Source organism: Sinocyclocheilus rhinocerous, unplaced genomic scaffold, assembly GCF_001515625.1.
Source record: "Sinocyclocheilus rhinocerous isolate Xijiao unplaced genomic scaffold, SAMN03320098_v1.1 scaffold12, whole genome shotgun sequence".
In the NCBI taxonomy this organism is placed as follows: domain Eukaryota; kingdom Metazoa; phylum Chordata; class Actinopteri; order Cypriniformes; family Cyprinidae; genus Sinocyclocheilus; species Sinocyclocheilus rhinocerous.
This window is the reverse complement of record NW_015626394.1, coordinates 1,343,154-1,360,709: the sequence shown is the minus strand read 5'-3', so window position 1 is coordinate 1,360,709 and position 17,556 is coordinate 1,343,154. Positions and strand designations below refer to the sequence as shown.

At 36.5% G+C, this 17,556-nt stretch overlaps 1 protein-coding gene across 1 annotated transcript in view; it reads left to right on the top strand.

Moving 5' to 3' along the window:
* Positions 1-17,556, top strand: part of LOC107714450 (low-density lipoprotein receptor-related protein 1B-like) — a 309,159-nt gene that overhangs the window by 141,714 nt on the left and 149,889 nt on the right. Inside the window, exons 11-17 of the mRNA XM_016520289.1 lie at positions 1,161-1,397; positions 1,591-1,771; positions 9,336-9,555; positions 10,412-10,601; positions 13,702-13,824; positions 14,577-14,717; positions 17,060-17,185. Coding sequence (XP_016375775.1) covers positions 1,161-1,397; positions 1,591-1,771; positions 9,336-9,555; positions 10,412-10,601; positions 13,702-13,824; positions 14,577-14,717; positions 17,060-17,185 — 1,218 coding nt within the window. The remainder of the gene's footprint in view (positions 1-1,160; positions 1,398-1,590; positions 1,772-9,335; positions 9,556-10,411; positions 10,602-13,701; positions 13,825-14,576; positions 14,718-17,059; positions 17,186-17,556) is intronic.

Genomic DNA, 17,556 nt, shown 5'->3' with positions numbered 1-17,556 from the left:
ATATTTACGTTGAACTTTATTCTTGAACAGATGGCGATGTATTAAGCAGTATATAATCAGTATATATCTGTTGCTCATGAAAACGTTTCTGAAACGTCTGTATATTTGACAAATATTGCATTTAATTCACTTCATCTGTAATAGAGTATGCTAACACCGCGCGAGCGTCACTAACGGGAGCAGAAAGTGTCCGGCTTGATGGCTCCGTTTTCAACTCCGCCCCTGACGGAGTTGAAAACTGCTCTCGTTGGGCTACCGTCTGTAGCCGTCCTTCAAGTCGAATGCACCTATTCTTTATAAAAATCAGGTGTGTTTGATTAAGGAGACATGCAAAGCGTGCAGTGTTGGGGTGCCTCGAGGACCAGGGTTGGGAACCACTGCTCTAGGCCGCCGCTCACTCAAGGTAAACACATTTCATTACACCAAAAACACAAAATAATGTTCTTTTTAGCAGCATCATATGACCCCTTTAACATCATTTACTTTAATTATTTTATTTATATTTTATTAAAATACTTTTATTCAGCAAGGACAGATTAAATTGATAAGAAATTGACAGTAAAGACATATATTACAGAAGATTTCTATGCGCATCTCGTCAGTAAAGCCGGTCCCGTGATTAGTAGTAAATCTCCATCACCTGCTTTCAGATTGAGCGGCATTTACTACACAGAGCCGTAGTTCACTGACAATTAGACAATATCACGTTCATAATCGAAGATGAATCGCATTCGATTATGAACGCGATATCGCCTAGCTTGTCAGTGAACTACGGCTCTGTGTATTAAATACCTCTCCATCTGAAAGCAGGTGATGGCGATTTACTACTAATAATGGGACCAGCTTTACTGACGAGATGCGCATGACAATCGCATGCGATTAATTGCACAGCCCTAGTTCTTTTTAACTTCCTATTCATCAAAGAAAATCATGCTTTCTACAAAAATATTAAGCAGCAATAATAAGAAACACTGATAATAATAAGAACCATTATAAATATTTGTAGCACTGATAATAATTGAGCAGCAAATCAGCATATTAGAATGATTCTAAAGGATCATGTGACCAAAAAAAAAATCATAAGTATGCCAACCTTTTGACCAGTAGTTTAAATGACATAGAAGGACTTATGTTAATACTTTCTATCTGTGTCTTCGCAGAACCCAAGAATGATCTTTTCCTGTTCTATGGAAAGGGACGACCTGGGACAATCCGTGGTTTGGACATGAATGTGAAGTCTATCAATGAGCACATGGTTCCTATTGAGGACTTGGTGAATCCAAGAGCTCTTGACTATCATGCTGAAACCGGAAACATTTACTTTGCTGATACTACAAGTTTTTTGATAGGGTGTCAGAAAGTCGATGGAAGCAGTCGGAAAACAATTCTCAAAGATGGTAATTACTGAACATTTTGAATTCTTCTTCATATTATTGGTATTTTCAGTTTGTGAAATTGCTTCATTTTCTTACACAAAGACTCTGTTTATACCTGAAATTGCTTGAATTAAAATCATATAAAAGGTACAAAGGTTGTTGTTGTTTTTTTGATAACAGCTTTTCAGCAGCCGAATTATGTGTGCTCTTACAGATCTTGATAATGTGGAGGGGATTTCAGTAGATTGGATTGGAAATAATCTCTACTGGACCAACGATGGCTACAGAAAAACCATCAGCGTGGCTAGGCTGGAGCGGGCATCTGAAACCAGGAAGACTCTTTTAGAGGGAGACATGTCTCACCCTAGAGCCATAGTGGTGGATCCTTTGAATAGGTACAGTAGAAAGAACAGCTGATCATCACAATCCTAGATTATGTATTATACAATGATTTGAAATGCTTATCAACATTCATAGATGCATGGTTTGGATAGAACTATTTGTTACTTTTGTTTACTTTTTTATATTTTATTATTATTTAACTACCATGGATGCACTAATATTTAAATTGATAACCAATAAATGGACCATATTATAAAATCTACACTACCTTTCAAAGGTTAGGGGTCTGTACATTTTTTTTTTTTGAAAGGAAATAATTTTTAATTATTGAAACCGCATGTTTCCTACCATCACAAATGTTACCAATCCCACCAATTTGTGGGGCGGGCTTTTCAAATCTGGTTAAAGGTTTCTATTTCATGTGTTTTTGCAGCATTGAGTAATGTAGCCAATCACAGACATATGTGTTGGTTTCGTGAATGCAGTGGCCATTCAGAGGTTTAAGTTAGTCAGAATCCACTCACCACTCAAAAGTGCTGAGGTCTACACATGCACAGATCCTCTAAAAAAAAAGTGTAGATACAATGTAAATAAGAGATTATTTGTGCAGTGTAGAGCTTCATTGATTATAACATAACTTTGTGAGATCACGATGAACTAACATGTGTGACAGCCTTTTAGTGATTGTAAGGAGAGTGTTATTTGCACGCTTTCTAGGCTATAATCAGTTCTAAATTTGAATAAATTCGCTTAAGAATTCATTCTTGAAACTGCGATGAATGACATACCAAGAACCATTAATCCAAGATTGTCACTTGCCATTGTGTAGCATTTACTATTTGAGTTAACTGAGTGAAATTGAAGCAGGTCCAAGCTGGTGTGTTTGAGTGGAGGCATATTCATGATTTCACGCATACTCAATGAGGTAAGGGTGTAGAGTTATATTCAAGAGTTATATTCCATTTCAAGATGTGAATTAATTATTTGCATGGGGGAAAAAAAAAACATTTAAATATGTCATTTTGATGAACAAAGATGAGTTTTAAGGGATAAAATTAGTGATTGCAGGGGGACTTTAACCAATATGGTGCCAGAATATCAGGCCTCCCTAGGTGTGTTCTATGTTTTGTGGATATGGCCATATACCTTATATTAACTGAAAAAATCGGTTACACTTTATTTCAATAGTCCACTTGAGACATTCTAACTTTGCAACTACATGTCAGCTGACTCTCATTAGAGAATTAGTAGACTGTTACTTGCAAAGTTACTTATAGTCAGCAGAATGTCTGTTGGGGGACCAACAAAATAGTGTTAGCAGATGTTAAGTCTACTAATACTCTAATGACTGATTGTTGACATGTAGTTGCAAAGTTAGTAGACTGTCGAAAGTGAACGATCAAAATAAAGTGTTACCGAAAATTTGGTTAAAATATGCTTGGAAAAACATAAGTAATCCTCCTTTACATCAACATTTGCAATCTGCGATGAAATGCTGAGCTCTACTCACTTTCCTCCTGGCCTGAAGGAACAGTCTTCATTCTAGTTTATTTACTAACATTTGTTTACACTGCATGGCTTCAGAGGCGATTGCAATTGTACATAGAGTAGTGAAGCATGTATGCGCCTATCCACGCATATCTCTGTCTGTACTGGTTAATGTGTGTGTGTGTGTGTGTGTGTGTGTACCAGTAAGCTGGCATGGCATGGCCAGTAAAAATGGTGAGTTTGATGGCCCAGAGCCAATCTCATTATCGCCCTCCCTGGGTGTGAGAGTAACTCGTGAATCCTGAGGAGGTGCAGCCAGCCAAGGCTGAAGAAGTGAGATACTGCAATGAGGAAACAACCACTCTCGGCCCTCTCAGATCCAATCAGACAACCTGCTCACTCTCTTTTTATCTGATTAAAAAGTACTCAAGTACCTAAATACTGATTGGTCGATGGTCTTCAGATCTTTTGGGGCATTCCACGTGGTATCTTAAGGGTGCTTTGAGTACTTTTTAATTAATTTATTTTTAAATCTCTGTAAATAAATGGCTTATTTAAAAGTGTGCACTTATCATTAAGTAATTAATATAAGTTGGAATAGATTTTTACCATCTTTAATGAACACAAGTGGTGTTGATTACCAAATCATTTGAAGAGAGGGAAAGCAAATGCAGAATAGTTTCATTATTACAGACACAATGGGTTCATTAACTCAGAGCCATAATTATATTCATTGCTCAGACCTTACGCTTGTACAATTTATGCGACTCTCTCTCTCGCATTTACTAAAGCTAATGTATCTTGAATGGAAGTGCTAACAATAAAATAACCAATGGGCAATGACAGGAAGCTAGAAACTGTCTTTTTTGTGAGTTTGTCAACAGATACTTGCAAATAGTGCACATTTGCGTGAGTAAAATGCAAAAACGCCAACTTATCTCCCAGTCACCACCACATGTCATTCCCGATGGGATAACTTCAGTGGTGTGGAAGCGATTAAAATCTGCATTAAAAGCATTGTCTGCTGAACTGCCAGCTCAGAGGATGTCATGCAGACTGCTTGACACTATTCTTCGGGAGTGGAAAGCTAAAGCTTTCTGGAGCTAGTGCTCAGACAGGAAATGAGAAGCACACCTCTTCTGAGGTGCCATTGATGTGTCCTGTTTTGACAGCCGTTAAAAAAAAGTCTCAGAGGAAAAGGATGAAGGTGGAAGATGGAAATTTGGAGCGGATGTACATTTTTGACCTCTCTAACAGGGCATCAGAGTATAGACTGCATGCACTTTGAACGACGGCCAAAATAGAGTGATTCATGTACAGTGCTTCAAAGCAAAGCTAGCTTTTTGTGGCTGTAAGAGTGAGAAACATCAGATTTATGATAAGTTAAGAGACAACTTATCAAATTGTAACGTTTTAACAATTTAATAATTATTAGAATATTATGCAATATTATTAGAATAACTTAACAATCTTTAATTATTAAAAAAATTATGAAATTATTATAATTTTGTCAGCCTTGTGTTTTGTTCCCCGCATCCTGGTCCCCCCCCTATTTGGTCCTTCTTGTTCCTGTCCTTATTATGATAATTTGTTCCAGGTGTTCCCCGTTTAGTTCTATTGATCGCAGGTGTGTCCCATTAGTTTCCATGATTTAAGCCCTGTGTGTTTCCATGTCTAGCGTGCTGTCTTGAACGTCGATCCCGTGTCCTACGTGTGATTCCTTGATGTCAATAAAGACTTTTGATCTTGATTCTCCTGCATTCTCCTCGTTCCTCGCTCCTAGTTCCTCACTCCTCACAGTAGGCACACCGTGACAGAAGACCGCACCGATAACAGTAATCGGCGCCCCTTCTCCCCATTTTGTTTTAGTTTTTTGAAAAGTCTTTTGTTTTCTTGTTGTTTCTCCCCGCGGCATGGAAACCGCCACACGTTTCATTGCTTTAGCCCGTAAGGATCTCCCCTTCGTCGAGTATGCCTGGGAGTGTCAGCTCCAGTGTTGGCTCCAGCCCCAGAGCTCGCTCCAGTGTCGGCTCCAGCCCCAGAGCTCGCTCCAGTATCGGGCTCCAGCCCCAGAGCTCGCTCCAGTGTCGGGCTCCAGCCCCAGAGCTCGCTCCAGTGTCGGCTCCAGCCCCAGAGCTCGCTCCAGTGTCGAATCCAGCCCCAGAGCTCGCTCCAGTCCCCGAGTTTAGCCCTGAGAGGGCTCCAGTCCCCGAGTTTAGCCCAGAGAGGGCTCCATCTGTGGAGGCCGGGCCGAGGCCAGGCTCCCCGAGCTCCCTGTTCCGCCATGGCCTCCTGAACTGTCTGCTCTGCCATGGCTCCCTGAGCTCCATGTTCTGCCATGGCATCCTGAACTGTCTGCTCCGCCATGGCCTCCTAGTCTGCCCGCTCCGCCATAGCTTCCTAGTCTGCCTGCTCCGCCATGGGTCCCGGCACGGGTACCGCTCTCTCCTTGAGTTTTGGAGTCTCGCTTGTGATGTTACGGCATGGGAGCGCTTTGTCGCGCGGCCACCAAGACGAAAAGCCACAGTTATAGAGAGTAAGCAGTGAGAAGCACTTGAATCTGTGTTGCAGTGGGGTTTTGACCTGCGGCACAAGTCTGTTCCACGGCGCAATCTTCCAATCGACTTCTTGCAAGGCGGAGCGTGCATACATTAACTGTCAGTCTTGCTTGGTTCCCCACGTGCTCCATGTCCAGGTTTTCCCCCCCGTGTTCCTCCTATGCCCTTATTTGGTCCTTCCCGTTCCTGTCCTTATTATGATCATTTGTTCCAGGTGTTCCCCATTTAGTTCTATTGATCCCAGGTGTGTCTCATTAGCTTCCATGATTTAAGCCCTGTGTGTTTCCATGTCTAGCGTGCTCTCTTGAACGTCGATCCCGTGTCATACGTGTGATTCCTTGATGTCAATAAAGACTGTTGATCTTGGTTCACCTCGTTCCTCGCTCCTCACAGTAGGCACATGGTGACAAATTTAATTTGACCAGTCTAATCTTCAGTGTAAAATTAAAATCGTATAGTGTAGTGTCAACCATACCTAAACAAAATGTCTTGATTAAATATTATATTATGACTGAATGGAATCAAAATACAAATTATAATTTTTTTAATCAATTTAGCCTTAATTTAAAAAATCTCAAGTACATTTTTCACTCAAATAAATGCAGCCATGGTGAGCATGGGATTTCTTTCAAAAACATGAAAAAATATTGACTTAATATTGACTCCTAACTTTTCAATTGCAGAGTGAGAGCTTATCAAATTTGATATTTTAACAATATAATAATTACTCTATTCTAAAATAAAATATTAGAATATAATTATTAAACAAATAATAAAAATATGGTTAAATTATTTATATTAATATGTATTCTTCTATAAATATAAAAATTGGTTTAGTGTTTTTGGTTTAGATATTTGTTGATCCAAATGCGGTGTTAAATGTGTCCTAAATATTAACAATCCAGTGAAAATATCTTACTTAAATATCTTAATTGACCCTTCGCTGTGAATTTGATTGACAGGTGATCTGACAAATCATAACGCCCAGTCTGGCATGTTGTTCAACAAACAAACCAGACAGGCGAGTAGATTAACGTCGGTGGAGTTGAATTTGAAAAATGGTGTGTATTGACATCTTTCCACGGTTGAAACAAGATACCTTCTGATGTTCAGTCATGTTTATTTTATGCTTTAACTAGTAAAGAGGAAGAGATGATCAATTCACATGCCGCTTGAACTGAGACGCTACAGCGATCTGTCACGACACATTAAAAAGCCACAAAATGGTATTTATTGTTTGAATTTCTTTAAAAAATTACCAAATTTGAAAGCTGACTTTGTTTCATACCAAAGTAACCTGCTCTGTCTTGTCTTTTGTCAGTGTCCTCTTTGCTCTGCAATGTATTTTTCACTGCGTGAAAGTGCCATGACTTGTCGGACATCGCAACAGTAACTAAGGGGGCAAAGTCTTTGCAAAGGGTCAATTATGACTGAATTGCATCAAAATACCTTACCAATTTAACCTTTATTTTTATGATCTCTAGTACAATTTTGGCTGTTGTTTTGACCCACCTCTGTGGGCTTATTTATAGAAATGGGGTTAGGCCCTGTAATTAGGAGTTGGCCATCTATCATTTAGGCAGGTGGCATGTTGATCTTTGTCTGGTCTGCTATATGGGCTTCCCTCCCTGAAATAACACCCACCTGTCCTGATTTATTTATCTCTTCCCCCCCATACAGTATGCATCTCTCTGTTGATGCCACAAGCAGCCTGTGATAACATGATAAGAATGAACTTGCCTGACTCAGTAACTCTTTTCTCTCTTTTAGTATCCTGCATTCTGTCATTTGGACTTTCACAATTTACATCTCTGTCTCTCCATTTGTTTGATTTTTTTTTAATCTCTACTCTGTGCTCACTTCATTGCTGTCCTATCTTCATTCCCAGGAGCAGATTTTCTAAACTGTGGGATTTTCTGCTGGTCAAAACTGATTTTGTATACTCCTACCAGTTCATAGAGCATAAACTCCACAGTGTAATGAAGTCATTGTTGTTCTAGCTTGATGCTCCAGTTTAGGGGATTTATGAAATCTTCAGTGTCTATCTCTCACTCATATCCTCATCTATATTTACTCCTTATTTTTGTCTGTCTTCCTCTCACTTTCTGGCCATTAGCTACTCCACAAACATTCAAAACTTTGGGTTCAGTATTTTTATTTTTTTTTAAGAAAGGGCGTTAATTGATCAAAAGTGACAGTATATTACATACTAATATAGCATACTAATATAATAGTTATTTTAAATTGTAATAATATTTCACAATATTGTTGTTTACTGGATTTTTTATCAAATAATGACGACATGTTGAGCATTCTTGTTGAGCATTCTTTCAAAAACATCATAACATAACATCAGAAACATAAAAAAATAAATAAAAAAAACACCATTGGAACAGTACTGTATATGCAACTTTTTTAAGCATTCGATGCACACATTTTGTGTTTTTTTTATATGAGAAATATTGGAATATTATTGGATTAAATTGTTTTTGGTTACACTTTAGAATAGGGAACACTTATTCACTATTAACTACGACTTTTCCCTCAATAAAATCCTAATTTGCTGCTTATTAATAGTTAGTAAGGTAGTTGTTAAGTTTAGGTATTGGATAGGATTAGGGATGTAGAATAACGTCATGTAGAATAATTAATATGTGCTTAATTAGTACTAATAAATGGCTAATATTCTAGTAATATGCATGCTAATAAGCAACTAGTTAAGATACCCTAAAATAAAGTGTTACCCTATTTTTCTGCTGGCTTAAATCCAAATTATTTTAAGAAAAGCCTCATTGGACAAGTTTACATTAATTTATGAAAAATTGTCAGCAACTACTTCAGGCTACATATATATATATATATATATATATAAGCAAGACTTCATTTTTTACGAGCCTCAGACCCTGTTTTGTGCTGTACTCATGGAAAATGACATGTAATCTTTGCTCATTTTGGTTGGACCCTGCATGCTGTCACAGTCTGAAATGTGCAGACTTGGATCATGCTGTTTGCCTTCTGAATAATTCAGGTGGTCATGTAGCCAACACACCGGGACAGAGAACGCTTGATTCGCCCTCTGTCCAATTCTGTTTTATGTGGTGTACTTGAAGCACGGCTTCTATCATTGATGAGACAGAAAAGCTTGCGTTGACCGCTGAGTAGTACTCAGAGGCAACAAATCCCTTAAGCACACTTACTAGGGAAAAGATCATGTCAGAACATTGACCTAATCACTTTTCAAATATCACTAACCCATCACAGTTCATGTTGGCATCTATACGCCTAACATAGAAAGTGAAATGTAAAAAAATACATATATGTACACATAAACAGATTAATTTCCAGATTCCCCTATGTGCGAGTTGCTGACTTTGCTTAAGCATATTTTGTTTGTTATGTTCAGTTAAGCTTGTACATTTTTAGACCTGCAGGCAATTTATTTCAATTTGCTTCAGCTGTACACTTCCTGTCTTAGCGAGTAATATGTGATTGATATTCATGCCTGCTTCAAAAGTAAATACAAGTGCTGTTTTCAAGGACTACACTGACTCTGTTCTGGTTTTGGGTACAGTTGGATATACTGGACGGATTGGGAAGAGGATGAGGTGAACGACAGCATCGGTAGAATAGAGAAAGCCTGGATGGATGGTTCCAACAGGAAAATATTTGTCACATCTAACATGCTGTGGCCCAATGGACTCACTCTGGACCATGGAACCAGTACCATGTACTGGTGTGATGCCTATTATGATCACATTGAGAGAATCTACCTCAATGGCACTGGCAGAATGGTGAGTGAAATTGCTCAAATGTTGCTATTTCTTAGCTTAGAAATCTTAGAAATCAAATGGGATTATTTTTAACAAATGAGAAAGAGCTTCCTAAAACCTGAAAGAGAATTAACATTTTAGCCTGGGTTCCCTCATAATTTAATTGAAAAGATGACTTCTCTTGTTCTACAACATATAAATTATCACCAGTGATACCTCAAATGTGAATTTTGTTTCTAATAAGTTGCTAATATGGCCCTCAACTCCAATGCTAATGCTGGCATATAAGGACCACAACTCGACAATTAATCAAGCATGTACACTCACACTCACATAAACGCACATTTTTAATCGGGCAGTGATTTCAAAAATGAAATTTGAGGTCTGACTGTGCCTAGGTTGTTGCACAGAATGGGAAAGTAACTTCAAGTAATGTTCACCACAAACTTTATTTTACTCCAGATCGAAAACCACTATTATAAAAACCCATTTGAAATTCCTGAGGGATCCCATGGCAAATTAGCTTCCTGGATAGGCCTATGGATTGACGTCATGACTAAACTGCTCTATTATTGAGACAAACGTTGACAGAATAGATCTTATAGAGCTATAAAATGTATGTTTACTGCACAGCTTGGATAATTTGGTCTTGGAAGAATAATTTAATGCAAAATGAGAGTGCATTTTGAGAGTTTGCTGGCATATATTTGAAGCATTGGAACATTGTTGACATTATTTTTTAAACTTTTCATTCCATTACTGTGTAGCAGAAAAAATGAGACGTTAAAGAGAAAAAAAGTTAATCCTTTCTCTGAGTTGTCAGAACAGTGCATGGTAATGTGTGTGTGTTTTTTTTTTTTTTTGCAATTCACTGTAGGTTGTGTACAGTGGCAGGGAACTCAATCACCCGTTTGGGATTGCACAGTACCAAAATTCCATCTTCTGGACGGAGTACATGAATGCCTCCATCTTCCAGCTGGATCTGGTCTCTGGTGAAGTCACTCTGTTGAGGAGTGAACGGCCACCTCTGTTCGGGCTCCGAGTATATTATGCACAAAGCCAGCTGGGTAAAGTCACATTAACTTAAAACTTTAAAAGTCAATTTAAGAAAAGTTAAAGATTACAGAATGACACATTTTTTCATCTTTTTTTTATAATATTTTGATGAGTAATGGTCAGACTTAATATTTTTTCCCTTTTAATTCATACAGGTAAGTTGTAATGTAAATTGAACTGACCACAACAAAGATTAATTTAAAAAAAAATCAAATTTTAATTGTTGGCAAGAGTAGGCAACTTCTGTTTACGTTCTCCATCGTGTGACCTAACTCATGTTGCTTCCATTTTGAAAACTTGAAGAGTAAATTAGAGCATTATGGAAAATTAATTGTTCTTCTTCCATGACAAGAAAAAAAAAAGTTTCTTTCCTTGTTTTTGTAAGTGATTAATACACAGAGGTGGAAAGAGTACGAAAATATTCTACTCAAGTAAAAGTACCATTACATTAATGAAATTTTACTTAAGTACAAGTAAAAGTACCAGTCTAAAAATCTACTCCAGTAAAAGTAAAAAGTAGCTTGTTTAAAATTTACGCAGAGTAAAAATTGTTATATTTTAACAGTGGGAGGGAGGCAAAAATGGTATAGGCCAAGGGTGTCAGTTCCTGGAGGGCCACAGTCCTGCACAGTTTAGATATAACCCTAATTAAACACATCTGATCCAGCTAATCTAATCATTTAGACTTATTTGAAAACTACATGGTATGTGTGTTGGAGCAGGGTTGGAACTGAACTCTGCAGGGCTGGGGCCTTCCAGGAAGTGAGTTTGGCACCCCGGGATAGGCCTATAAATCTCAAACCAGTTGTTTTTAATTAAAGGAATCAGTTTTTAGAATAATAAGACATTTGTGCTGTTACCAGGCAAATTAAATTAGTATCAACACAATTACATACTGTTTAATGTAGGACATGAATGCATTTAACCTGCAGTTACAAATGCAGAAATAATGTTTTGATATATAAGACATAAAATGTTGAATACTCATTTGAAATTATATTTAAAAAAATAAATAAAAAGATACTTTAAATGTGAAATTAAAACCGCCAGTAGGTGTCAGCAAGTCACTGTTAATAAGTGAGTCATTGCGATTGAACCGAATCATTTAAACGGTTGATTCATTCAGGAACGAAACACCGTCATTGCTCAGAGACGCAAAACTGTGTTATATGGTGACTGTGTTTGGAATTATTTTTGTCAAAATAGAGCAAAAACAGGCAATATGTTGTCTAAAAGTCTCTTAATTAACTTCTTGTTTATTGAACTGTTGTAAAAAAAAAATCTATATGTAATCATGTTGATTTTTGGAGGAAAAAACGGCACTCTTCGCGTGATATTGATTTACTATATAAAATGATATAAATATATACATTTTCTGCCCCTATATCTTCAATTTTGTGATCATTCTAAATGCATTTTAACAGACTTTTTTCGTTTTCAGCTGGGTCTGCACCACTAACGCCTGTCTTGTCCGTCTCCATCTTTCTTGTGATTTTAGCGCCAGTTTGTTCTCCTGCCCATAATTTACTGCAGTAGTTTCCAGGGAGTAGTTTCCATTTTTTTTTTACTCAGTAATTAATGTGTTTTAAAATGTAGCGAAGTACAATACTTCAAACAAAATATACTTAAGTAAAAGTAAAATTACTAAATTAAAATTTTAAAAATTACTTTAAAAAGTAGTACACAAAAAAAGCTACTCAATTACAGTAACGAGACTAAATGTAATTCGTTACTTTCCACCTCTGTTAGTACATCAGGAATGCATTTTTTAGATAAAAATGTGACAGTAAATACTTTTACATTTTTGCAATGAAATAAATGAATAAATACATTTTTTTTCAATTAATTTCTGAATGGTGCACAACTTTTGACTTTGGTACATAATGGTTAATTTTACCAAACTGTAATATGCTTGAAATAAATGCACAAAAAAATCTGGTGGGAAAATTGTTTCACATATTACATAGAGTAGTGCATTCTTTCAGATAATTCATAATAAATGACATTTTTACAAACAGTGCAGCTATTACAATTGTTCATGGTTTTAACTTTGATCAGCATAGACCCAACTGCAGAGCAGGAGCCGTACTGTTTGAGTGGGTGGGTTTAATCTGCTCAAGTGGGGGCTTAAGCTCTGTTTAGAATGTTTAACTCTGTGTGGATGTCTGAGGCAAGGAGGGATGATTACTGTCATCTTCGCTCATAACTGCCAGTCACAACACGCAGAGGGAGGGACGCTGCTCAGCGGGGCCCTTGCACATGCAGACGAGTGGCACAGAGAACGCAGCTGTGTGTTCGGCTCCCACATGTTTCATCTCTTACTTACCTAAGGGCGGTGTGTTTTTAGAGGAGCAGACATTACGCTGCTTGTCAGAGAGACTCACTCTTTTGAGAATGACGACATAGGCATTCGGGACCAGCAGACTCGTATCATGTTTTAAATATTCTCCTCTTGACATCAAACTTACAGCATTCATAACACCAAGACTTGTGACAGGAGAAGGTGGGGAACTGCCGTTATGTCATGTATGAATTTCCTGCCTCAAAAATATGGGCTTTTTGACAGTCTACGTTCTCAGCAGAAGAGGAATTTCTTCAAAGCGCTTGTCAGGAAAAAGATTAATTGTGTTTCCGCTCCCTGGAGTACCACAGATTGGCCATTACAAAACAGTTTTTATCTCATTGGTTCAGACAATGCCTTTCAACCCCTCTCTAAATGAAACTTTATTATTGTCCCTGTGCCTCAACTTAATAAGTGACAGTTTGCTCACAAAACTGTGTTTTTCTCCTCTCGTCCCCCATCATAGGTGTCATTGCCCACACAACGAATTATGTCTTGTGAAAGAAAAAGAGTGTCAAATGGCTCTCGTCTCCAGTGTTTCCCATAATTTACTTGACGTGTGATTAAAAATAATGCCCCCGTGTACCACCAGCATCCCAGAAGAGCAGGAAATTGGTTCTGAGTGGGCAGTGAAGAAGAACTTTATGTTCTGTGCTTCAAGGAGAGACATTGCTAAAAGCCATAAAGGGATGAACACATAAACAGTCGTCCTGCCATTGGGAAAGAAGATTTGTAGATATCTATTGTTTAGGCCTATGTTTATTTTTTAGGTGACAATGCCTGCCGGGTGAATTATGGTGGTTGCAGTACCCTCTGTTTGGCCGTCCCAGGAGGCCGGGTGTGCGCATGTGGCGACAACCAGCACCTGGACAAGAACAATGTCACATGCTCTGGTAGGCTGTTTTAAATACCATTCCCTTAGAAAAATACAGGACAAAGAGTCTGTCGAGGACTAAGAGAGCCTCTTAAAAAATAAAATAAAGAAATTGGTTACCAATGTGTTCATTATAAGTAATGTAAGTTAAATTTTAAAAATGACAATATCAAATTGCCGTATTTAAATTATTTTATTTAACAAATGTTTATAAATGTAGTTAAATGTAAAAACCTCTGAATGTCAATATGTTTGTATGTAAAACTTATATGTAAAAACCTGTGCCTTTGCTGGTGGCCATTGTTCATCAAGGCCAATGTTTTTTTTTGTTTGTTTTTTATTGTTACATTTAACTTTGCTTTTAAGCATAAATTCAAACGTCTTCTTATTTATCATTTAAAAAAAATCTATTTAAAATTATTTTTTAAATCATAAATTGCTAATTTAATGCTTCATTGTATTTTTATAGCAGTCCTAGTCCTTCATAGAAGTCATCAGTCACTCAACTAACGATAAGGACAGAATCAAAAATTTGTGCTGCTTTAAATACTTTGTTTTGTCATGTTGCAATGCTATAATAAAGATGGAAGTAGCATGCTTGATTTAATTGAAGAAGTAGCATGACAATAATGGTATATAAATTCAAAAAGCAGTCTGTTACTTTATTTGTAGTTTTACCCTCAGACTCCACATCGCCCAAACACTGAGACTGACTATATTTTCCCTTAAGTTATTTTTTTTTTTTACAATTCATTTTTTCTTCTCCTGAAGACTCTGCAGGTCAAGAGGAGCCCCAGCAGTGCAAAAATGATGAGTTTCAGTGCAGAAACTGGCGCTGCATACGAGTCAATTGGATTTGTGATGGAGATGATGACTGTTTAGATGGCAGTGATGAGGAGGCCCACATATGCTGTATGTACCTTGTTTTCTTTCTCTCTGACGGTGATGTATAATCACTGTTGTGTCTGCTTTGCTGAACCATCAAACCTCTGTGGCCTCAAGCTGTGCCATTTAGCACGCACACAGTATCATATATGTCTGTGATGTATTACTCAATACAAAATGTCCATTCTGTTCAGGTATCACAGGTGTCATCCATTTTTTACTGAACTGATAACAAGATGAACACTGCAACAATATCACAAAATTGATTTTATTTTATTTTTTGTAAGGAAGTATATATTTAGTTGATCAAAAATATAGTAAAAAAAAAAACTTCAGGATTTGATGAATATATTTATTTGAAATATATGCCTTTTGTAACATTATAAATGTCTTTACTGTCAGTTTTTATCAATTTAATGCCTCCTTGCTGAATAAAAGTATTAATTAATTTATTAAAAAAAAAAAAAAAAATGAAAACCCCAAACTATATTCATACATATTAGTATGACATTTTTCAAGACAATTTTTTATTAAAATCCTCACGTAGAAGTCGTCAAACAAATGTGTTGATTTGTAAAGAGAACAAAGGTGAAGTGAGTGGTCAAAAACACAGTTTAACCCCTTAAGTGCCACCCCCCATTTTTGAACATAGACGTGAAAGTGCACTATCCAAACTTAAATTATTATAATTCATGAAAACTTTGGAATACAGACCTAAGGTTGGACTCCTTTTTAAGAAGACAGTCTGCAGATTACTGCAGAAGTGGAATCATTTCAAAATATTAAAGTATCAAGAAGTTATAGAAGTTTAAATTTACTGTAAAGAAAACAGTGCACTGAAAAAAAATGCACTGTACCAATTTTTTTAATTTTATATAAAGTAAATATTTTACAAAATATTTTTGAATCCAAAATTGATATAAAATTAAAGCCTTATGTCTAAATAAGTTATGTTCCAAATTTGAAGTTGATATAAAAAAATTGAGGTTCCTGTAAGATTTTATTTAGGGAGTTATACCACAAACAGCCACCGGGTGCCATCCAAACATTTTTGTTGATGCATTTTTCTGTCACGAAGGTCTAAATTTCTCTTTCAATATTACTTCTATCAAACAATTACCACCAAATATGGAATCTTGAGACTCAGACCTTTCCAAATATATGTATTTTGTCAAGATTATAAAAAACTTTTGATTCTAAAAGACCGTAATACATTTTGTAATATGACACTTGAAACGATTTTAAAGTACCATTTCCATGGTAAAGCAATGTCCGATTTAAAAATGGTTTTCACAGGATGAATTCTGAGGTTTTAAGCTTTCAAATGATATATAATTTATGATGATTACTTAAATATGTGATAGAAAAAGAGCGCCATTGGGCCCACCTGTGGTTAATGGTCATTATGCAAATTTTTTAATTCACAATGCCCCAAATGACTAGTCAGAATCAATAATTCCATAAAGCTGTATAATAAGTAAATGCATATGCTGATAAAATATAGACCGTAGCTTGAATTGCACTGGATAAAAGCATCTACATAAAGGTAAATCTGAACAAGCAGACTGTTTGCATATAATTTGTAAATAATTAACAAGTTGTTAATTGACATCTCGGGGAAAAACGGCTGCAATATCAAACGGGAAGAATGCCAGTATCAAAATGTTCTCCCACGCACTGCATCCCACAGCACAATCAGCTCATGAGCTAATCGATACGATAAGCACCATGTTAAAACGTTGGGGGCTGAGTCATTGTTCACTATGAGAAATACTTTAACGTGATGTTCTGCCAAAATTATCAGAATTGCAAAATCAATTTTCTGCTCTGCTGGGATGTCCTATAGTTTAATACAGCTGAAACTTTACTGCCTGATCCCACTTGAATCTGGTTTTCCATTTCATCTGTTACTCATTGTCTGTTGGGGACGTGTTGAGTATCCAGGGTTATGAGTAATAGCAGGTTCTATTATTAAATAGAGCAAATACGAGAGGAAAACACAGGTGCTACTTTAAATAAACCCAAAAGCCTGAAGGCAAACTCATATTTTTTAGATAAATGTGAAGCTAGCTCAAGAGAATAGATGAATAGCACCATGAAAACTGCTGTGTCAAAAAAAAAAAAGTAGAGTATTATGGATATGAACTCACTTATATGTAGAGCGGGCTGTCAGCAGTATAACAAAACATGTCAAAAATAAATAGATAAACACACATAAATAAAAACAATAGAAATATATATCAAGATTGCAAATGCTTTGCAACATACAATATGTGATACAATATTGATACAATATGTATTTTTTTTTATTAGAACAAAACATTTCGTTTGACATGCACTGAATTTTTTGTTTCTGTTGTTCCTTCCAGCTAACCACAGTTGCCCAGTTGACCAGTTCAAGTGTCCCAATAACCACTGCATACCCAAAAGGTGGCTTTGTGATGGAGCCAATGACTGTGGAGATAACGAAGATGAGTCTAATAAAACATGCTCAGGTAGAACTCTACTCATGCACCAACATCGGGGTCACTTATTATAAAACGTATAAAACGTATTAATCCTCTATGTGTTATTTTATTATTCTTTCTTATTTCAGAGTCACATAACTGTAGAATCTTAAAGCGGACATTAATATCACTTAATTATTAATATTTAATCATTAACATCATATTATAAGTGGCATAACTGGGCAACCCACATACAAAATTCTTGTTTAAATTATTATAGTTTTTGCTACATTTTTCAGCCAGAACATTTTCTTGGCATTACTGAGTAATTACATGCATATTTTCATGTTTTAAGAGGCAAAAAATTAATTCTAAGATCATATATACTATTACAGTTTTTAAAAAAAATTGTTTTAAAA